This window comes from Gobio gobio, assembly GCF_949357685.1.
Source record: "Gobio gobio genome assembly, chromosome: 2".
Lineage (NCBI taxonomy): Eukaryota > Metazoa > Chordata > Actinopteri > Cypriniformes > Gobionidae > Gobio > Gobio gobio.
The window spans coordinates 28250518-28274594 of record NC_137098.1 but is presented as its reverse complement, the minus strand read 5'-3'; the positions used below and the strand labels follow the sequence as shown (position 1 = coordinate 28274594).

The window sequence follows — 24077 nt, the reverse complement described above, 5'->3', positions numbered from 1 at the left end:
TCTATTTTCCTTAGAACACTACAAGTCTTTTAAAATGAGTCTCTCAGAGAAAAACAACAGAAACTTGCTAATGCTCTAAACAGGCTTTCTGAAGAAACTCCTTATTGCCCTTTATGCTTTTTTGAAATGAAGAATGTTGGACCTTGACCTTTTCTAAAAGCTTGAATGAATCAGGCCTGTCCTGTTGGATTATGGTGTTTGAACGGTATATGATTCTATCACTGATATGAGAGCCTTTGGAGACTGAGGTCTGAAAATAAACCTCAGTTTTAGAGCGCAGCAAGGAATAATGAAAAGGATGTGGCACACACTGGTGTTTTGATCGATTAAGTCAGTGCACTTAGCTCTCTAAAGTGCTTGGGAGGTCAAATAATCAGCTCTTTTTCTGACAGTAAATTCACTGATGTGCTCAAGTAGCTTATGTTTTGCTTCCAGTGGTGCTCTGTTGAATGTGTCGAGTCATTCTGGCCCGTCTGTTTTTGTTCCGTCACCCCCTGGGCTCAGGCCGGTATTCATGCTTTCACTGCTATTGTCATGCTGCTGTTACTCATTCACTCACTCCCTTTCAAGATTTGCCCTCCTATCGGTCTCCCCCTCCCTTTCTTTCTCAAATTTTTTTTCTCTGCCCCCATCTCAAGTCAAGTCATGGCACAGTTTATTGTTGTTCCTGCTTCAGAGGAAGAGAAGGAATGAAATGTTGTTTCTCTAGTGGCTCTGGTGCAAACTTTTGAAGGTGAAATGTGCCTTTTTTTATGTTATCCTCCAAAATTCACTCAAAAAGGAAAATTTTGATTATTTACTCACCTTCATGTTGTTCCAAACTGTATTACTTTCTGTAAAGTAGAATGTCCGGCCTATTTTTGTCCAGACAAAGGAAATTAAAGGCCACGTATAAGGTGTTTCTAGGTGTTTCTCCCTCCTATCTGCTTCAAAGTCTTGATAAATTGTGGCATTTCTTTGTTGTTTAGAATCCAGTATAGCCGTAATTCTTTTGTCTTTTATGAGTTTAATAAAGAATTCTGTCTCTTCTTCTGCCCAAACATACAGTGCCATCTTTAAAGAATGATCGACTTTTACGTAAGTGAGGTGACCTGTAAATGCGGAAAACTTTTTTCCATTATTTTGTGTAAAATTCCTTTTTCGAATTGCCGGGAAAAACCACCTCATGTGAGCGGGGTTTTTTTGGGGGTGGGGTGGGGGGGGGGGGGGGGGGGGGTATATGGGAGTTTTTGTTAAATTGACGTGTTTCCATTGGGCGTATTTTAATTTGCGCAATTTTAAGGGTAACGGAATCGCGGCTATAGAAAAGTAGTTATCCATTCAGAGCTAATCGCAGATCTGAGCCCTCAACATAAAGCAGTTGCATTTCAGGTGACCGGAGTCCTAGTCCTTTCTGATCCCGTTCCCGTCTATAAATAACAACAGAAATAATGGTTTTATCTACAGTATACACATTTTCAGTGAACAGTAACTTAAATTTCAGTCTTTGGCTCACACAAAGCTAGCGTATGGCTTCAGAAGCCTTGGAATATAGTGCACTGTGCACGTCATATTATTTTTATAGTGTAGATAAAACGAGTAGCTTCTTCCCAGAAGCCTCTCTTAGTACAATACTTCCACCGTTTAGTGCAATATTCAATTTACTTATATTTATTCATGTTAACATGATATGGTAAATATGTAAAAAATCTGTAAATGTTCAACCTAACTGTGTACTTATTCTTTTTTCATATTTTTATTCTTTAATTTTAAGGGTATCATTTTAGATTTCAGGAGTGATATGTGCCCTCAATAGGCACTGAGGTGAGCTCCACAGCAGACTTCTACCCAACAGTCAAAGCAGCATTACGTCACGAAAGTGTGGGCTCAACATGAGGGCTTAGGGTGCCATTTGGGACATTAGGGTTCCTTTTTGGAGCTTTACAGTAACCATTTTCTTTTGTTTTTTTTTGTATGGAAAAGAACAGTCTGTCAGAAGTCACTTTCAAACCAAGCAGCTTTCTGTTTGCTTAACACGGCGAAACCATCTTGTACCAATTATTCGAAATTCACAGTTGCCTACATACCTGTTGAAATTCCTAGTTTTCGACTGATAATTCGCCTAACAATGGTAAATGTGAATGTTGCGTGTGAACACCGTGGCGATTTTAAAATATAAGCGTGCTAGCATAATATGATACTAATTTATTTTTGTGAGTTTGGGGTGGGACCATTTGTTGTCCGACCAATGGAAGAGAGTGGGAGTGTTCTGGAAACCTGTTTAGAAAGTGGTGCAGAAATGACACGCTTCTCCATTAAGACAGGGCCGACATTAACAATAAATATAAATGCAGCATTACATGTTTTGTTCAGAGAAAAGTGAGTCAGTGCCTGACACATCAGGTCTAGTCAGTGTGTTGAAACAAAAACACAGCGTCATGTTTCATTTAATCTCAGGGATGACTATGCTCCTGGCAGCAGGTATGAAGAGAATAATCTTAGCTTGGCACTCTCATAGAGACCTTCAAACAACAACACGCCTCAACTGTTGTAGAAGTAGTCATGTGGTTATCAAATATAGAGCTTACACAAAGCTTACAGTATAATTAGGGCTTGATTGTGTTGCGTTTTTGTAAATGTGTGTCTAAAATGAACTGTACGGGAGTCTGTTGTTATCCTGAAGGCTAATCGGCATAATCTCCTTCTAGGGCTAAAGGAGGAGGTGTGTGTGTGTGTGTGTGTTGATTAACACTCTCTCACACACAGCAGATGCAAAAGCAGCTTCAGTTACACCAAAGAGACGCTAGCAGGCAGAACAACGCTCAGATTCCTCAGAGAGCAAGAGAGAGGAGGGGGTCAGTAGACCAACTGCCTCTCTTAAGAAGTCTCTTCATCACACACTCATACACACACACACACACACACACACACACACATAAGATATTTAGAGTGAGACCTTCAGGACATAATTGAAATACAGTCCTGCTTATTAGCTGGGGACTTTTTGCATGCCATAATAATGATTTGAACATGTCATTGAGGCTGGGCGCAGCTGGAGACCTCACGCAGGAGGTGTTGGTGAGCCCCTGTGGAGAATGTGATACGTCTAGGCAACTATTTCGAGGAACACAAAGTAAACATGACCAGAACAGAAATAAAAGCATTGCTACTCAAATCGAAATTCTCTTTAAAGATGAAGTGTGTGATTTGTATGTGCCACTAGATGAAATTGCCATTGGTGGAGCCTAAAGTTGTCGGATCACTCAAGCAAACAAATTAACATTTGCACTTTTTAAGGAATCAGTTTCTGAACGGCTTGGTTATATTTGTAGTATATGCACAAAGAAATATAACAATTATATAAATCTAAATTATTATATTTACATCATATATACTGTATGTGTATGTAGGCTATATATATATATATATATATATATATATATATATATATATATATATATATATATATATATATATATATATGTATATAGTATCAATAAACCTGAAAAACCTTATGAACTTGTACATGTGCAACCAAGTTATGCTAAATGGCTTATTATTAATGAGTGATGTGATATTACCTTAATATACACCAATTAAATGTTTTATGAAATGCTTAATTATTATTAATGAGAGCTATTACCATAATCACCTCATAGAGTGATCATGGAAGTGTTATTGATGAAAGTTTCATTAGTGTATTCAGACTCATACATATCATCTTGCTCCATGATGTGGGCACACTGGTATTTCTCTCATTCTCTTCCATGTTAGGGTGGTGTAAGTGCAAAGCAGTGTAGGGGATTGTGGGAAATGTGGGCTGCCCCTGGGAATCTTTAGTTCCCACTGGGAATGGAGAGGCGGGAAATGCTTCCTTGCCAAATAAAACAGCTGAACAAAAGATCTGGAGAAGGAGAGCAGATTGGACAATTGGACAGTGCAGGGAAGAAGAGATAAACCGCACACACTCACACACGCTATTGTTCTCATATAGTGTGAAAGTAAATTTGGTTGTTTAAGATCATGAGGAGGGTTATGGAGAATTGAATCTGAAAGGCTTGAAATTTCACTGTACCTGTGTGCATATACACTAATGTACGGTAAAAAACCCCATTACACTCTAACGTTCATTTAGCCTTAATATCTGTGTTTTGGTTGTTTCTTCTGTCTGGTTTGTCTCTCTAGTGACATGGACATGGACACTCACATTCACACACCCTGTTCTAAGCTTCCTCAGCCCTGTAATTAAAATCCTCCCCTCTCCAGAAATACATCCTGACCCTACGACCAGCGCCACTGAGGGAGTGTGTGTTTCACGTTTATCTGGCGAGAGCAACTTCTGTCTGGAATGAAAATATGAAAAGAAATTGGAATAGTCTGAGCTATATTCAGACAAAATGAACACATCCTCGATTGCTGTCAAAAACTTGGGCAAAATCTGAATTCCTGTAAGAAAAAAAAGTCTTTGTTCGCTTTGGGAAACATCACAACTGGTTTCTTGTTTCCTGTTCCTGGCTCACAAAAACCATGGATGGCATAAACAAAGCTACGTATATCTAGACAATAGATGCGTGCCTGTTGCTTAGGATGCATCTATAGTCGATTGCGACTCAAACAGAACTTAAAGACAAAGGAAGTTCCATAATCGGCAAGACCTTCTCTACTATAGTTTTTCCCCTATAGGTTTTGGCCTCACAAAACCTGTCAAGTACTTGTCTGGGTTTCACAGCAAGCTCAAAATTAAACATGATATAAATTAAATGGATATATTTGCTGTATTTAATATATTTAAATACAGCAGGCAAGACCTTCTCTACTATAGTTTTTCCCCTATAGGTTTTGGCCTCACAAAACCTGTCAAGTACTTGTCTGGGTTTCACAGCAAGCTCAAAATTAAACATGATATAAATTAAATGGATATATTTGCTGTATTTAATATATTTAAATACAGCAGGCAAGACCTTCTCTACTATAGTTTTTCCCCTATAGGTTTTGGCCTCACAAAACCTGTCAAGTACTTGTCTGGGTTTCACAGCAAGATCAAAATTAAACATGATATAAATTAAATGGATATATTTGCTGTATATACACTAAAGTAAAATAATAATATTACTGTAATATAGTAATTTAAATAATATTGAGTAAACTTTGAATAATTAACTTTGATAATATTGAGAATTATTTAAAAATATTTTGAATGATAAAAAAAATATTCTGTGAGATGTCCACAGATTTTGGTAAATAAGAATTTAGGGGGGAAATGTGATTTTTTTTTTTTCCCCTTTTGATTTGAATTAAATTTCTACAGTATATTACATAATGTCCTCTGAGGTTGACCTATCATTTGTGTTGTCTTTGTAAGCTCTATTCTGTGTTTGTCTCTAGAGGCTGTCAATGAGGTAAAGGTGCCTGTGGTTGGTCATTCATTTATTCTGTGCTAACTGTGATTGGTGGTTCTCTTTCTCAGATCTGTCAAAGAACCGGCTCTGTGAAGTGTCAGAGGAGGTGTGTCAGTTTGTCTCTCTGGAGACGCTCAGCCTGTACCACAACTGTGTGCGATCCCTCACGCCCAGCCTGTGCCAGCTGCAAGCCCTCACCTACCTCAACCTCAGGTATACACACACACACCCCATTCCACATACAGGGCCTGTCCAAATACCTACACTTGCGGTCTTGGCCACATGAGAGCGCGTGCATGCAACAGGAAGTGAGTGCTCAAGACTGTCCCATGTCTTAAAAATGCCAAAGCGCAGTATCTTGAACACACACTAAACTCTTGAACACCGTTTCGGAGCATCATCATTATGTTCGGGAACTCGCATGCTCCGAAATCGAGGAGGAAAACATTCCACTGTAAGTTAAAGTAATTAGATATTACATTTAGTTGGGTAAAGTGTTGCACGTTTTATTAGTGCAAAGATGACACATTTGCACAACATTTGCTATTTCTTTTTATCACTTAATAATACATTTTAAAAAAGCACTACAATTTTTAAATAGTGTCTTCTGTTACATAGGGGCTACTGAACAGAAATGTAGAAGTTTATTTAAAAAATTAAGCTCTGAAAACACTTTTTTTGCAACGCTATAAGTGTCTCATCAGGTAATCAAATGTTCTAAACACACTTGCGGTCTTCACGCCTATTTGAACTCTTGGGCCAAATACAGGAAATACATCATGTAAGTAGACAAGTGGTCAAGTGCAAAGACCGCAAGTGTGGGTATTTGGACAGGCCCTCAGACTCAGTGTCAGGTGTATCTACACCATCTCAAGTGTGTGGCTTACCTGAAACAGAGCAAAATACTTCAGACTTTCTTTTCACAGTGAATCTGTCAGTCAGTGTTTTGTACTGGTGTTAGATTGCATTCTTTTAATTTTCTCTCTCTCTCTCTCTGTCTGTCTGTGTGGTGCAGTCGTAACCAGCTGTCCAGTCTACCGCTGTCAGTATGTCAGCTCCCTCTCCTGCGTGTGCTCATCGTCAGCAACAACAAGTTATCAGTCCTACCGGCGTCTATACACACACTCCCACACCTGCGACAACTGGTAAGTAGAACACACACACACACAGGCTCATGTTTGTCGATTAATGAACCTTTCAAATAGTGAGGAACTTGATAGATGTTCTCACTTGCGGGTTTTTAACATGTTTCACTATATTGGTAAGGATATTTTCCAAAATGTGTCATTTACTAGTATAGTTAAACCTTGACTAAAGCAATCACACAAATCCAGTTGTTAATGGCAGTCTCTACTAGCCTGACGTCATACTCAATTCTAGTCAGAATGAGTCTGATACTGCTCCATTGGGCAATGAGCAATGGAGAAATGCATAGTTGTCAACAGAACTCAACTGCACACACGCTGGAAGAAGTAGAAGAAGAAGATGAGTGTAAACGATCTTTGCCGGTGTTAACACGATCATAATTTTTGAGAGAAATAAGAAAAGGTGAATGCATTTACGAACAAGTTCTCAGTTTAGGATTAGAACGAATTCAACCCAAGCACTCTTTGGTGACGTGGATGGTTATGTTACTGTTGATCTTCTGTCCATCATCGTATAAAGCCCGCCCTGACAATTTGATTAGTCCGAACAGCTCTGGTTCGAGCATAGTTGCTCCACAACGGATCAAGTCCAGACCTCAAATGTTGTGGGCGGGGCTAAGTTCGGCTGGTATCCAGGCTAAGTCTCTACTAGAGCTGGGGGGAAATCTATTCACCTTTTTTTAAAAATTCCAGAATCAATATTAATTCATATTAAAATGATTTATTTAAGTCCTTGATAATAGACAAGGCAAAGGAAAGGCACCTCTTTTATTTCAGAAGAGGCGGACGATATGTGTTGTATTGGTGAAAATTACATGCCGCCATATCTCTTGTTAGTGGACATGAGAAAGGGAAAAATGGTGGACGGAGAGACATCTACGGATATAAGACCTGCACCATCATGTTCAATCAACTTTTCCCCTTGGTCTAGAGTTGAAAAGCAAACAAAAACCCCAATACACCGCAAATCAATTCTTAAAAAAATCACAATACACATCTTATTGGCACCTAAGTATCATGATGGTATCGAATCGGGAGATAGATGTATCGTCCCAGCCCTAGTCTGTGAAGGTTTGAAGGTTCTCAGCACTGGGACACTAGCAGTGTTTCCTATATATATGAATTTATTTGATCTGATGGTTTTTTTTTATTTTTGGGTCAGTCATTTATTTGATTGTTTTTGAAAGAAGTCTCTTATGCTCACAGAGACTGCATTTATTTTATCAAAAATACAGTAAAAAAACAGTAATATTGTGAAATATTATCATTATTTATCATATCAATATATCAATATAACATTTTTTTTTAAATAACTGTTTTCTATTGTAATACATTTTAAAAGTAATTTATTCCTGTAATGACACAGCGGTATTTTCAGCATCATTACTCGTACTTTAGAAATCATTCTAATATGATGATCCGGTGCTCAAGAAACATTTTAATTATTATAATAAGTGTTGAAAACCATGTCCTGCTTAATATTTTTGTGTAAATCATGAAAAAAAAAATCCTGGATTCTTTGAATTCTCTGAATAGAAACTTGCGAAATAGAAATCTTTTGCAACCTTTAGAATTGTCTTTACTCTCACTTTTGAACTATTTAGTGAATCTTTGCTGAAGTATTAATTGCTTACTTAAAAAAAAAACTATTGCCCCACTAACTATTAAAGTGCAATGTACACACAAAATTCAGTCCCTTTTTTATAATTTCTTCCGTTTCTTCATTTCTTTTTCTCTGTGTCTTCCTCTCACTGTGTTTCTCCATCAGGATGTGAGCTGTAATGAGCTACAGGCACTTCCTGTTGAGCTCGGCCAGTTAGAATGTTTAAGGGATTTAAATCTGAGAAGAAACCAGCTTACGACTTTACCAGAAGGTCAGTATCCCAAACTTATAAACGCATGTTCTATAACTTCAGTTAACATTAGGAAATATTGTATAAAGCAATAGGAGCTTGTAGGATTACAGAAATCAAGATGTTGTTTGAAATTTCAAGACACAAGGAACCAGCGTGTTATGTGGATGTCAGAGGAGAAAGCTTTTATAACAATCTCTGTTTCAGATTAATACGCAGAAATATTTGGACATTTAAACCACTCTTAAAAGTATGTGAATGTCATTGAATTAGATAAATGATCAACCAAGTGGCATTTGTTTTAAATAAGGATAACATTTATTTTACAGTATTCTGACACTTTCTGGTTGTCAAACATTAGTGAAATATTTTCATAGTAAATGTGATGAACTCCACCTGTGAAAGGACACCAATGAAGTTGAGGAGAACTGACTTCATACAACCACTAAACATTGCTTTACTACAAAAATACCTCTGAAGAGTGACGTTAGTTTTGATGTATATTTGTTCACTTGATTTGTGACAAAATATATTTTGGAACCACTGTATATATTAGATTGTCTCATCTAGTTGAATCTTCCTTCATCTCAGAGTTGTCAGAGTTGCCCCTCGTCCGTTTGGATGTGTCGTGCAACCGCATATCTCACGTGCCTGTGTGCTACCGTCATCTGCGGCACCTCCAAAGCATCATCCTTGACAACAACCCCCTCCAGATGCCCCCTGCCCAGATCTGCTCCAAAGGAAAGTTCCACATCTTTAAATATCTGAACATGGAGGCATGCAAAAGGACTCAGGACCAGTTTGAGAAAGCTCTGCGGCCCACTGCCTTTAACAGCTGGTGAGAGATCATCAAGGACGTGTTGAAAAGCTTTAATCGCCTGTTTCACTGAAGATGCTACTCATGCTTCTGCTAATGTGCGTGTGTGTGTGTGTGTGGTCTCTGCAGTCTGGATCAAGACCTGTTCCCCGGTCAGTATGGTGGACTGGATTCTGGCTTTAACAGCGTTGACAGTGGCAGCAAAAGATGGTCAGGAAATGAGGTATAAAGAGAGCTGCGAATTTAAGCACTAATGCACCATTTGGACTATGGTTGCTAAAGGCTTATCGAGAGTAATTTTATTGGATGATGCAAGCGGCTGTGTTTGTGCGTCTGTGTTGTTTCACTCTAGTCTGCTGATGATTTCTCGGAACGGTCATTGCGATTGACTGACATTTCCCGCGAACACACAAATTTTCAAGAGGAAGAGGAGAGAGACCCGTTACTCGATACACCCAAAGGTAAGGTTAATGAAATCTTTAGATCAGTAGTGCTCAACCAGGGGGGTGGGGTTCACTAGGGGGGCTAAAATAAGAACTACTAAAAATAAGACAAAACAAGCTTTAAAATGAAATCTACTACAAATCGAAATATTTCTCATACTGTTTGGTATTTAAAGAACCAGGATTCTTGGAATACCTGGATATATGAGGAGGCCTAATTTTAAAAGTAGGATTTCAAGACCTGTAAAAGTAGTTTAAATTAAACAAAAATATTATAACCTCATGGGCATTTATATACATTTTCTAAATAAAGAATAACAAGCTTCAAAATGTTTTGTCTAGTAGAAATGTTAAAATATATATATATTTTTTAATTCATTATTAATCCAGTAAATAAAAAAAAACTGGAAAATTAATGGGGCCTCCAAATATTGCTGTGGACTATTGGGGGCCTTGGAGTAAAAAAGGCTGAGAACCGCTGTTCTAGATCCTGGTTGGTTGTGATTTAAATGCTTCTATAACCTCTTGGTTCTCTCTGTAGTGAATGGAGAGCTTGAGCAAGTGGATTTCATAGACAACAGCGCAATGGAGGAAGAGGAGGAGAGGTGTCACCCTACAGAGCCCTCTCAGGTCAGGAGGACTTACTGCAGTTACAGAATCAGTACACTGAACATTAAGTGCCAGATTTACTAAACACAGCAAATTAGCGTGAGATAGCAATTCCATAAAAACTCAGAAGGGAGTGGAAAGTTCTGCGCGTGATCCACTGACAACGCGCAATTTAATGAACACAGATGCAGCCGGATCATTCCCATAATGACTAATGCAATCTACCAGTTAGCGTCTGGTTTAAGACGTGCTTTTTTGGGCGCAAACACCAGTAAATTGACCTACACCAATTTTAGTAAATCACCTTGCGTGATTCATTTAAATACTCTCCTCCCATTTATTTCAACCCTATATAACTGCGTGTCTTTAGTAAATCCTGAAAGTAGTTTTTTAACGGCAAAAGAGGGTTTGTGCTGATGCAAGCTGTTAGTAAATCTGGCCCTAAAGGTGCACTTTGGGTTTTTGGCCCAAATGGGACCCTACACAGATGCAGTGTAGGGTCCCAGGTTGGCTGAAACTCCAGTGGTCTTGGAATTTGAAGATCTATACTGATCTATACTTGGCAGCAAACAATAGTTTGTTAGTAGTCTATTACTGATGTCAATAGCTAGCTACATTTGCATGCAGCCTAATAATCTGTTCGACTTAATACTTAGCTCAATCAGAACAAAAAAACACCTCAGTCACCGCAATAAAGATGGTGTGGGTGTGAAAAAAGATTGTTGAGAGACTGGAAAGCAAGAAGCAATGACTTATTCAAATCAGTTTTTGAGAAAATGAAAATTGCAGAAGTCTTTCAATCTGACAGCAGCACTAATAGGTTCTTGTTGCTATGGTAATGTTGACACTAATGTACCCATTTACATACTCAAAACGACAGAGATATTTTAGATAACTTATAGTTTAGGGTACATATAAACATTAAAGTCGGGATGTATTTGAATTGGTGAAAATCTGTAAACGTACTGTAACTCTTGTAGAAATAAATACCACATTTGCAAGCATATTTGTTATCTGTGATTTTTAATAAATTCCACAACTAAAAGTAACAGATGAAGTGAAAAATATTCAGCTAGTCATGTGATGTCTTTGTGCTGTCAACTTCACTATTCATTTCTTTAGGGTTAAAACTGCTTTACATGGGGAAAACAACTTGGTGCACCTTTTAAAGGGATAGTTCACACTGTGACGGAAAATTACCCCATAATTTACAAGTCATTCTAGGTGCATATGACATTCTTCTTTCATATGCATACAATCAGAGTTAAATTAAAAAATGTCCTGGCTCTTCCAAGATTTATAATGGAATACGGAAAGGTGGTCTGGTGGAAGCTAGATGTTTTACTTTATAAAGTTTTAAATATGGATATGTTTCTTACAAAAACGCATTGCTTCACTTCAGAAGGCCTTTATTAACACCCCGGAGCTGTATGGAGCAGTTATATGATGGATAGATGCACTGTTTTGAGCTTAACATTTTGGACTGCCATTATAATGCTTGGTTTAGCCAGAACATTTTTAAAAATATAACTCTGATTGTATGAAAGAAGAATGTCATATACACCTAGGATGGCTTGAGGGTGAGTAAATTATGGGATTTTTGGGTGAACTATCCCTTTAAGTCAACTAGCACTTGCTTTTATAATCTTAAAGGGTTAGTTCACCCAAAAATGAAAATTCTGTCATTAATTACTTACCCTCATGTCGTTCGACACCGTCAGACCTCCGTTCATCTTCGGAACAGTAATGAAGATATTTTAGTTGAAATCTGATGGCTCTGAAAGGCCTCCATTCACACAATGGCACGGTTCACTCTCAAGACCCTTAAAAGGTACTAAAGACGTCGTTACAAAGTCCATCTCACTACAGTGGTTCTAAAATAACTTTATGAATCGGCGACAATAGTTTTTGTGCGCAAAAAAACCCTAAATAACGACTTACATAGTGATGACGATTTCAAAACAAGGCATCATGAAGCTTCGACGCGTTCTGAATCAGCGAGTCGATTCAGCGGTTTGGATCGCCAAATTTCAGCAGTTTGGCGGTTTGACACGCGATCCGAATCATCATTCGGCTCACTGATTCATAACGCTTCGAAGCTTCATGAGGCCGTGTTTTGAAATCGTCATAACTATGTAAGTCGTTATTTAGGGTTTTTTTGCGCACAAAAACTATTCTCGCCGATTCATAAAGTTATTTTAGAACCACTGTAGTGAGATGGACTTTGTAACGACGTCTTTAGTACCTTTGAAGGGTCTTGAGAGTGAACCGTGCCATTGTGCCAATGGAGGCCTTTCAGAGCCATCAGATTTCAACTAAAATATCTTCATTTCTGTTCCGAAGATGAACGGAGGTCTGAACTAACCCTTTAACTTCTACATTTTCGATATATTTTCAGACATATGCACTACCGTTTGAAAGCTTGGGGTCAGCAAGATTTTTAACAAGGATTTTGAAAGAAATCTCTTATGCTCCCCAACGCTGCATTTATCTGATCAAAAACAGTATCCACACCGGTGCGGTGAATGAATGACAGCCACGAACTCCTCAAAACATTAGATTCATCCACGCTGAGGAGCCGTGCCGATGCACAACTCGCATACAGATGATAACTCCGCAAATAACTGCAATTGCAGGTTTCAAACAGAGATGGCGAAAAAGAGACACAACTTACGGACTGCAGCTTTAAAATGACAGTTTTCTATTTTAGAAGAATGTTCAAAAGAACAGCATTTATTTGAAATATAAATTATTTGTAACATTATAAATGTTAGCCCTTTTGAGCTTTAATGTTGAATTAATACGGTAAAATTATGTTAATATAATGTCATATTTAAATGCTATCCCCTCTCCCCATGACAGGAAAAGAGTGAAAGTACCAGCAGCACATCGTCCCAGAGCCCTGAATCTACAGGCAGCAGGTGAGGGCTTATGTACATGTGCAGATCTCAAATATAAAATGCATACATTGCTCACAAATCCTGTTATTATAAAAATGGAGGCTGTCTCTGAAGGGTCCTCAGATAAAGAAGGGCCCCGCAGAACTGTCAGAAATAGGAATTTGTTTGTATTTGAGCCGTGTCAAAATAATCCAGCTTGTGTAATTTGATGTAAACGCTCACTGGTTTATCTGACCAGCCTATTAGGTGACTGCTATTGGAACTTTTAGACCTACAGACACAAGATACTGATCTGCGCTGAAGTGTGGTGTCAGGTTAGCTTACTCAGTTTCTTGTTAGATTCAAAACTATTTCAAATAGTTTCGGCTTGATCTGGATCAGATATTTTAACAATCTGTCAGGCAGATGGCATATTTTCATTCCAAGTAACAGAGTGAAGATTTTGTCTTGGATATTTTTGTCATAGATCTGCTCTCACTGTTGGCTATGGAGAAACATTAGTCATGTAGACATACTGCATTCAATCTAGACAATGCTAAATAAACAGAGTGCGAGGAAGTACAAAGAGTGCACAAATTTGAATGCATTTGAATACAGCTGGTAAGGATCATTTTTCGTGCTATGTAACATGTGGACGGGCATGATAAATGGAGGAAAGGGAGACATTGTACTGTCTCATGGCAGCAGGCCGGAACATTTCCAGTTGCTCTTCTTAGAGTGTGGAATAAGCCAGCGAAGATGTGTGGAGTTGGTCATTGTGGAGACCAAAATGCAAAGGTAGAATAAAGAAGCTGACAATCAGCATTACTGACTGTGATTTGAAGGCCACAGTGACATCCTTCAGTTGATTATAATACATGCTCAAATAGTTACCGTGAAACACAGAGTCTCTTAATTAAAGTGTGCTGGATCCCTCCTCCACAGTGATTACGCAAGGTCAATCCATGAGGGAGTGCTGGGAAAAGTCAACAGTGAATTTCCTCCCACAGTTTCAGTGTAACTGAGTATCTTACTGTCATAGTTACTCAGTAAACTAGTCTGCTTTATTCAATGTTTATAACAGCAGCCAAATGAATAGTACAAGGTAATACAATCTAAAAAATAGAGCCCTCCATCCTTTTAGGGCTCTGTGCGATTTATATCCGGTGTATGATCCGGTGTTTCAGTGTATTAGAGTGTGTGCTCCACACAAACTCCTGCGCGAACTGTGCTGTGAGTTCGAGTCACCTGTTGGTAACGTTATGTGTTCCAGCAGTGCCACCCATTTCACTACATTTCTAATGAGGAGAAGCATTAAAATCTCGCTGCTGTTGTTCACCCAAATAAAAGCCTGAGGTTTTAACAGTAGAAAATGACAAAATGACATCATAACTATTAGTATTGTAAATTTACAGCTGTACTATAAATTAAAAAAAGATTATTATTATTATTACAATATAGTGTTTTGTTTAAAACTTGTTCAATAATAATCACCATACATTTTGATAAATTATAATAATTATGATTTTATCGTGATTGAAATGTGGCCTATGATCTCAAGTGAAGAGTTGTTGTTGTTGTATTCTTTAAATTCTTATCACTTTATGGTTACTGAAAAAGGTTTGAGTTTGTTCTTGTAAATATTGTACCCAGGTGTGCAAAACCCCAACGTTTTTCCTCAAATTGTTCAGCCCTAAAAGGACGGGTTGCACTAAAGTCTTCAGAGGAAAAAAAGTAATTTTAGCTTCTTTTTTTATTTCTATGCAAATGCACTACCCTGCAAAATCACCCCAGTCATTCTTGAATGTTTAATTCTTTACAAATAGAGCTATTCATGTATAAAGTTAAAACGTTTTTTAAAAACTACTGCAATATATAATGCAGCAAATCGAAATATAGCAATGTCTGTTTTTTTCCCCCAATATCATTCGGCCTTATGTTCTTCCCACTCTTCTTCGAGATTGTAGACATAATTAGTGCTGTTTGCTAAAGGCTGAAATACACTACATGACTTTTGCCCAGATTTGCCGTCTGGAGGAGTCAGCACTACTTGCCGAAAGTCAGAGCCAATCTGAATATTTTCTGCATTCGGAGTTGATAGATTTCATGGAAAAGTGTCAGTGTGCGAAGGGGATATATATATATATATATATATATATATATATATATATATATATATATATATATATATATATATATATATATATATATATATATATATATATATATATATATATATATATATATATATATATATATTTAATCATTCCGTTTTAACCCTTTGTTGAAATGATATTCGTTTCACAATCTGAGATAATTAATAATTCCAGAGTAAATCAGAATAAGTCAAAATGTTGCAATTTATTAACAGTCAGGTAAATGTATAATGCCAATTACATAATCAATTCAAAGATAATTCGTACATAACATCAAATATTCCAAAATAGCCTAAAGACTGAAAGATTTCCTGACTTTCTGAATATTACGTAACACAGAGCATTTGCTGTGTTACGGGCCAATCTTATTATAGTATTGCGCCCCGAACTCACTACTACATCGCTTTAAGTAACTCAGACCAGACCGAAACCTCTTTCAAATGGAAATACATGATAACAAAGGGAATTTAAATTGGATCGAGCTCCCATTTGCCTGGATTGAAAGAAGAGACCAAATGGCTCCAAAAGCCACACCCATCATGATATGCAAAATATCTCAAAGCTCTAAAAACTCTTATTAACTTCTTGTATACTTCTGTGGGGACGAGATTGTTGTACCAGTCACACTGAGACATTTCAAACGATATCAAACGCATATCATTTTGTACAGTGAGAACCTACATCCAAATCACACAGATTTTGGGTGATCTCTCAGCATGAAGTGGAGTGGGAGGTGGGAAATTCAGGAGAAGTAAAATACATGTAAATTAAGGCAATTCCCAGTTGATTCACTCCGTGGGACATTGTCTGCGAAAAGTGTCCTCTCAGGGAGTAATTGTCTTTCACCAGACAATCTGACGTTATGCATCATACAACTCCAAGCAACAATACGCATGTTTCTGCGTGAGCTTGTTGAGTTTGGAATGACCTAAAAGTCTGATAGTGTGAGATTCTCTATCGTTCAGTGTATGATACCCAGTTGTTCTCTTTAGCCATTCACAAAGTCAGCAAGTGTATGATGCCTAGTGTTTTAAATCCGTTCCAAAGTTGTGTAGAGGACCACAGCCTGACAGCAAACATCACTCTACTATTGCTCATATTGTGGAACAAACTCCTAACCATAAGTGACACCTCAAATCATGCGGTTTGTTGTGGAAAGGTGTGTTATTATGTTTCTAAGCAATCAGACGAATGGTTTTCACCTGGTGGGTGATTATATTGGACAAAAAAATCCCTGAGACTTAAATTGCCATATTTAGGGACCAGAAAATGATAGGCTCTTGACTTGAGCCAGTAAGTAATCACCTAGAAACTGCATAGCAATGACTAAAAACCACACAAAAATACTTTAGCAACCACCCACAACACCCTTGCACAGTGGTGGTGACACCACAATTTCTTCAGAATAGGTAATATTCATTAATAACTTTTCGGTGAATGCTTAAAGTATTAAAAATATCTATTTTACCTTATATAGGATATTTGTGATTGGAGATGGTTCAGACTCCGGCTCACCATCCAGTCCCACTTTAGAGGAGAGGAGGAGACCTGGAAACCTGCTCATCTGGCAGGAAAGAGAAAGAGCACAGCAACAGAGAAACAAAGCCAGCACGTGAGTGGCTGTGGCTGGTGGGATTGAATGAATCAAGGAAATGTGGAAGTGAAACATGAGTGAATGGGTGATAGGGCGTCAAAAAGACTGTTAGGCCTTAGAGGCGATAGAACGATCAATCCTGTTTGCTAATGCACTGCAAGCAAGTCTTCAAAACCACATGACTGCTTTAAAGTGCATAAATTGGCCTCTATTATTTCTTTGCTGATGCTTCGTCATCAAAGCAATTGTGGTTGTATAGGAAACCACTGTTACCTGCTGTCATGTGCCTTTACTTCATTAAAGTCTTAAGGCACATTTAGAGTTATGAATCAAAGTAAAACAGCCAGAAGAAGAAAATAAAAAACATCAGTAGGGCTCTCCCAGAATGCCTCTATTTGTATGAACAAGTCCTGTGTGCTTTTGTATTAGGAGGCTATTGACTAATACGCGTTTGATGTCTTACAGTTTGCAGAAGATGACTGTAAAAACAGGAAGTAACTTGGCGACGACGACAAAGCATGGAGGAACAGGAAGCTTTTCAGGGTAAGAGCGGAGCGAATGGCCTGCAAATGCGTTTATGTGTTCTGTGTTTACGTGCGTGCTGATGTTAACATTTTGTTGAGGCAATCTGTGTCTCTTTAACAAAGAGAAGGGAAAAATCTGAATGTGAGACCAGATTACTAGCTGTGGCGGCATAATGAACAGTCAAATCAAATACACATACCTTATTTAACTTACCTTCATAAAACATGCATGATGCGGTTGTTGTGTTACAAATTCACTCTGAAGTTGGCTAGTTAGTGAAGTTCACAAAGCAGTCAACATGTTTTTGTACTTTTGTGATGTTTATTTTTGATCTCTGTGTCCCTCTAGTGGTGATTCAGATAGCAGCTCTCCACCCAACGGCCCGAAACAGAGATGTGCAGTGAGTCCCTCACATTTACACTCTCCCGCCACCTCATTCTGTCATAAATGCATAATATTATACTTAATGGGTTTTATTTCGGTCTCTTTCTCTCAGAGTGCAGATCAGATTTCTCAACCCTCTCATACGATGTCTTTGCAGCGCTCCATCAGTCGCACAGGTACCTTTCATGCTAGATATTTCAGCTGCTTTTAACCTCCTGGGTGCGAGGACATTATATTTTAGTGAATTTCTCTGACACCATACATGTCACAGTCTGGATGTCCTGTAAAGAGCACATTCAGGGCTTAACAGAGATACCATTTGTTTTGAGGTTTCACCAGGACAACAACTTCTCCTGGGTCTTTAAAAATGACTGAATGATCACTCTTATGGAGATATGATAATATTTTGTAGTTATCATTTAAATCTGACTCATTTTCTATTGTTTGTTATAAATCAACATCTCAGGAAAATGTTATGGGGTTTCTAATCAAAATATGACTTTCTGTTACAAAACAAGACATTGATTTCATATAGAGGACACCGGGACTTAAAGGAACACTCCACTGTTTTTGGAAATGGGCTCATTTTCCAACTCCCCTAGAGTTAAACAGTTGAGTTTTACTGTTTTCAAATCCATTCAGCCGATCTCCGGGTCTGGCGGTAGCACTTTTAGCATAGCTTAGCATAGATCATTGAATCGGATTAGACCGTTAGCATCTCGCTCAAAAAAATGACCAAAGATTTTCGATATTTTTCATATTTAAAACTTGATTCTTCTGTAGTTACATTGTGTACTAAGGCCGACAGAAAATTTACTAGGCCGATATGGCTAGGAACTAAACTCTCATTCCTGCGTAATAATCAAGGAACTTTGCTGCTGTACCATGGATGCAGCAGGCACAATGATATTCCGCTGTGCCTGAAAATGGGTATGAATGTATTTTTGGTGCAAAACAACTGAACACGTGTGAGAGTGGAATTTATAGCTGTAGAGCATATCCACACATGTGTATCAATAAATTTGAAGTCACAGAGAAAAATATTTTAGGAGTTGTAGATTTTTTTTCTCACCTACAAACACAACACAACAGTTACACCTTCACACAAATTTTGCACATCCGCAAATTAATATGTGAATCCATGCAATGAGAGTTGCACACTTCAAGAATATTTGGTCACAAATGCATTTCTTTTCTTGGAATTTTTTCTAATACAATCACAAGTCCAATCACTACAACTGCTTGAATCTGCTGCTACGAGTCTCAAACATAGTTTTTTCCGCCTTTAAATGACAAGTTCTGCGCGCTCTCACTTCTGCACCATATACTACGTGAAATGTGGAGCAAAAGTGATTTGTGCATCTGTGAGGCAGCGGCAGACCCTGTTCAGAGAGCAGAGAATTTCGGCCAATCAGAAGAGCTCTTTTAAACCGGTGGCAAGCGACCGAGAAAGGGAAAAAAACATGAGCAATCTCTCCCTAGCAGGTGATGTCAACTTGTTCCTCTATATAGTAAAATATAGTATAATTAATGGATATATATAGTATAATTAATCCACAATTGTACAATATACAATTCAAGCAAGTAGCCTACAAACACCTACATTAACATGGTTAATGGAAACATGAATCATATTAATTATATACATTGCGCGTTTTGAGCTTTTATATCAGAAGGTTGCTGGTTTGATCCCAGCGGTCACCACCAGTGTGTCCTTGAGCAAGGCACTTTACTCCATGTTGCTCCAGGGGGTTTGTCCCTGTACGAAGGGCACTGTAAGTCACTTTGGATAAAAGCGTCTGCCAAATGCATAAATGTAAATGTTATAAGCACCAAGTTCCCGTACGTGTTTTTTTTCCCTTTCTCGGTTGTGCGCCACCGGTTTAAAAGAGCTCTTCTGATTGGCCGAAATTCTCTACTCTCTGAACAGGGTCTGCCGCTGCCTCACAGATGCACAAATCACTTTTGCTCCACATTTCACGTAGTATATGGTGCAAAAGTGAGAGCGCGCAGAACTTGTCATTTAAAGGCGAAAAAATATGTTTGAGACTCGTAGCAGCAGATTCAAGCAGTTGTAGTGATTGGACTTGTGATTGTATTAGGAAAAAATCCAAGAAAAGAAATACATTTGTGATCAAATATTTTACAAGTGTGCAACTCTCATTACATATTAATTTGCGGATGTGCAAATTTTTTCTGTGACTTCACATTTTTGATACAGGTGTGTGAATGTGTTTTGCACCATATTTCCTGCAGCAACTGTAGCAAAAATGTGAGCGTATGAGTTTCTTCATGTGTGATTCGTAGAATAGGATTTGTGCACCTGCAGTGAAGAATTTGTGAAGGTGTAACTGTTGTGTTGTGTTTGTAGGTGAGAAAAAAAATCTACAAGTGTACAACTCCTAAAATATTTTTCTCTGTGACTTCAAATTTATTGATACACGTGTGGATATGCTCTACCGCTACAAATTCCACTCTCACACATGTTTAGTTGTTTTGCACCAAAAATACCTTCATAAAATAGTCCCTAGCACGCTCCCTGTGCAAGCAGGTTGTCATGTTGGTAATGTTGACGGAAGTTAGCCTATTTTCAGGCTCTACAGAAGAGTCAAAAAAATGGCCAAAGAGTTTCAATATTTTTCCTGAGCGAGATGCTAACGGTCTAATCCGATTCAATGATCTATGCTAAAAGTGCTACCGCCAGACCCAGGGATCGGCTGAATGGATTCGAAAACGGTAACACTCAACTAGTGTTAAGCCTATTTTCAAAAAAAGTGGCGTGTTTCTTTTAAAGCATGTTTATCAGGCATTTTAGGAGACACAAGAAGTGAATAGGGAAAGAAATGATTATGAAAATGTTGCCAACCATTATTACACTTATTTTTTCATTACATGCTGCTCCAAGAACACATGAATATGTAAATTAGAGACAGTGTATAGATACATTGCATTGAATGGGAAAACCCATGTATGGCCATTTTACCCACACATTGCATAAAGTAAAATGGTATATCCATTCATTCCGTTATATCTTTCATAACAGTTGAGAATAATCTTTAAACAAAGTTTGGTTAAAACCTAAAAATTGATTGGTGAATGAAAAATAAATCCTTTTGTTTTCATATGTAATTTCATGTCATTTTATTTTTTAAACAACCAAATCCTGGTGTCCACTTACGAGGACATGGCATAATATGAATAAAATATCATTTTTAAAAATGCGCCCCCCCCCCTATTTGTTTCTTATGCTCTAAACAATTTAATATGAAAAAAATACTAAATTCAAAAAACTTTCTTTTTTTATCTTCATATTTTGAAGGCCCCATGAAGTCAGCATTTTTTAAAGTGTCCCTATTATGCTTTTTCGGATATTACCTTTCATGTTGTGTGTAATATCGCTGTTTGTGAATGTAAAAGGTCCGTAAAGTTTCAAAGTACACGATAAATGAAGTTATTGTCTCCCAAAGAAACGAGTTATCAGTAATTCCATCCTTGCTTCCTGCACGAACCTACATAGTTTTGTAACAAATTTGCATAATGCCATAATGTCAACCCATTGTCTTCATTGGCTGCTCATGAACAACAATGACATCATTATTGTCCGCATCACATCACCGGTTATCGGAAAGGAGGGGTTTAGAGAGACCACATTTTTTATCGAACCGTTTCAGACACTGTGAGAAAAGAAGTCATACTGCAATGTATATTATGAGAAAATTAAAGTGCTATTTGGCCTTGGATGCATGTGATTATTGTAGGAAACCTCCAAAACAAAACGAGGAACTTTTAAAATAGCATAATGAGGGCACTTTAATGAGTTTTGGTTATTTTATTGGATTAGCAGGATGCAAATAATGGGAATGCCTTAATAGCATTTTTCAGGAAAAATACCACATTATAACTTGCGAAGAGAACGCTATAATAAACTCGCATGAGCATTTTCTGTTCTATTACGGAACTGTATCTAAAGTAACTCTACAATATATTGACCAAACATAAAAACTGTTCATTTTATCACAGATTTCTGTATCACATGGATTTAATATGGATAACAAACTGTTAAAAATGTATAAGGGTCATTTTAGCCGGGAAAAAGGTATTGTAGTGATGCAGAAGTCACTTTCAAACTAAGCAGCTTTCTGTTGCTCAATGCTGCTAATTTACATGACCAACTTAAAGGTCCTGTTCTTCGTGATCACATTTTTCAAACTTTAGTTAGTGTGTAATGTTGCTGTTAGATTATAAATAATACCTGTAAAATTATAAAGCTCAAAGTTCAATGCCAAGCGAGATATTTTATCTAACAGAAGTTCCCTTTCAAAGCCTACAGCGAACGGCCGGTTTGGACTACATCCCTGTACATCCTGCTTTAATGACGTCAATAGAACAGTTTGTCGACTAACCTCCGCCCACAAGAATACATAAAAAAGGGGGCGTGGTCTTGTTGCTCTCCCACGTGGAGAAGAGGAAGTGTTGCGTTTGTAGTGTGTTTGTCGCCATGCCGTCGAGACGCTGTTAATTGGCCTTTATTTTCATCCCGGAGTCAAATCACCTTTGTTTGGCCTTCAGGGACGCACATGCATCTCCCCGTAATGGTAAGAGGCGTGACCTTCCCGGGCAACGTGCGCTAAGCTGCTGTCGAATCACAACACGGGAACCGCTGGCACAATCAGAACTCGTTACGTATTTCTGAAGGAGGGACTTCATAGAATAAGGAAATCCTCAAGCCGTTTTTAGGACAGTGAAAACAGCGGTATATAGATAAGTAAATTGTGTGAAAAATACTGTGTTTTTTACACGCGAAACATGAACACATGTTATATTGCACGCTGTAAACACAATCAAAGCTTCAAAAAAACAGGAAAAACGGGACCTTTAAACCCGTTGCAGAATCTGCATGGCAAAATCTCTTACCCTCATGTGAAATTTATTTACCTATTGTAATGACTGAATTTCGCCTGCAAACATTTGCCAAACAACAGTGAATGTTGCTTCACTTGTCTCCATTGAGCGCCAAACAAACATGGTCTGTGACAGACAATCGACATGCAGCGATTCAAAGGAAAGACTTCCTTTCAGTTACCTATAGAAATTCTTTAGAAATGAACCCCCATTAAAGCAGTGTGGCCACTAGAGGGTAGCGCAGTTACAAAAGTGCTTCAACAGCTTTTTGACAGGGTTTTTATTGTTGTTGTATGTTTGCTTTGGTGTTCTTGAGAGCAATGTCATTTCTTTTGTTGATAGAAACAATGTATTGATTACAGTTTTGTTTAATTCTGCTGAAGCTGTATTGGTGGGAACCAAGTCTTAATGAACTTAATTTAAGTATTTGATGAATCTTGTTTATGACATATTACAGATGCGTCCTCCGTGAAGCCCTCTTCTCCTACAGGTTCTGCTCCCAAACCCAACAGCTTTTTATTCCGCGCATCTTCACGCTGCAACGTCAAGACTGGTATACACACACACTCACAGAAGTTACTATAGGATTGTAGGATCTATAATCTTGATTTGGTCAGTAATATACGTTGTAAATCTCCCTATTGCGCTCGTTTTCTCAGGATCAGGAAACAGTTTGGCGGAGTCTGGCCGCAGTGAATCACGCTCCACACTCAGATCCCCACGAGAGGAAAGAACAGACATCTTGCAACTGCGTAAAGTAAAGAAGCATCCTGTATTATTAATCATCTCTCCATCTATAGCTCCTCTGACACACCTTAGCCCATTTTTGTTCACCTTAGCCCATGTTGTTTACCTTAGTCTTAGTCTTTATCTTTCCATAACTCAAACCAAATTAAAACACAAAATGTACACTACTGCTCAAATGTTTGGGGTCAGTAAGATTTTTTTTAAGGAAATTAATACTTTTATTCAGCAATGCGCATTATTCATTTTCATACATTTTTCAATTTGACATTGTTACAAAATATTTATATCACTATACATGCTGTTCTTTTCTTTATGTTCATAAAATAATCCTGCAATAGTGTAAAACTGTTCCCACAAAAATATTAAGCAACATGGATTATAATAATAAGAAATGTTTCTTGAGCAGCAAATTTGTATGATTACTGAAGGATCATGTGACACTGAAGACTGGAGTAATGATGCTGAAAATTCAGCTTTGAATTAGGGATACATTACATTATAAAAACCAAAAAAATATTTTGAATTGTACTAATTTTTCACAATATATTTATTACTGTATTTATGATCAAATAAGTGCAGTCTTGGTGAGCAAAGAGGCTTCTTTCAAAACGATTTTTAAAAATCTTTCATAAATCGACTTTTGAA

At 37.8% G+C, this 24077-nt stretch overlaps 1 protein-coding gene across 2 annotated transcripts in view; it reads left to right on the top strand.

The window, feature by feature from the left end:
- The window catches only part of lrch4 (leucine-rich repeats and calponin homology (CH) domain containing 4), a 56746-nt gene that overhangs the window by 19213 nt on the left and 13456 nt on the right, over window positions 1-24077 (top strand). For both annotated transcript variants that reach the window (XM_079810362.1, XM_079810361.1), the window contains exons 2-15: window positions 5447-5591; window positions 6394-6523; window positions 8292-8397; window positions 8968-9214; window positions 9323-9416; window positions 9546-9654; window positions 10178-10266; window positions 13108-13166; window positions 16758-16892; window positions 17340-17417; window positions 17748-17799; window positions 17896-17959; window positions 23143-23238; window positions 23345-23442. In XM_079810362.1, coding sequence (XP_079666488.1) covers window positions 5447-5591; window positions 6394-6523; window positions 8292-8397; window positions 8968-9214; window positions 9323-9416; window positions 9546-9654; window positions 10178-10266; window positions 13108-13166; window positions 16758-16892; window positions 17340-17417; window positions 17748-17799; window positions 17896-17959; window positions 23143-23238; window positions 23345-23442 — 1502 coding nt within the window. The remainder of the gene's footprint in view (window positions 1-5446; window positions 5592-6393; window positions 6524-8291; window positions 8398-8967; window positions 9215-9322; window positions 9417-9545; window positions 9655-10177; window positions 10267-13107; window positions 13167-16757; window positions 16893-17339; window positions 17418-17747; window positions 17800-17895; window positions 17960-23142; window positions 23239-23344; window positions 23443-24077) is intronic.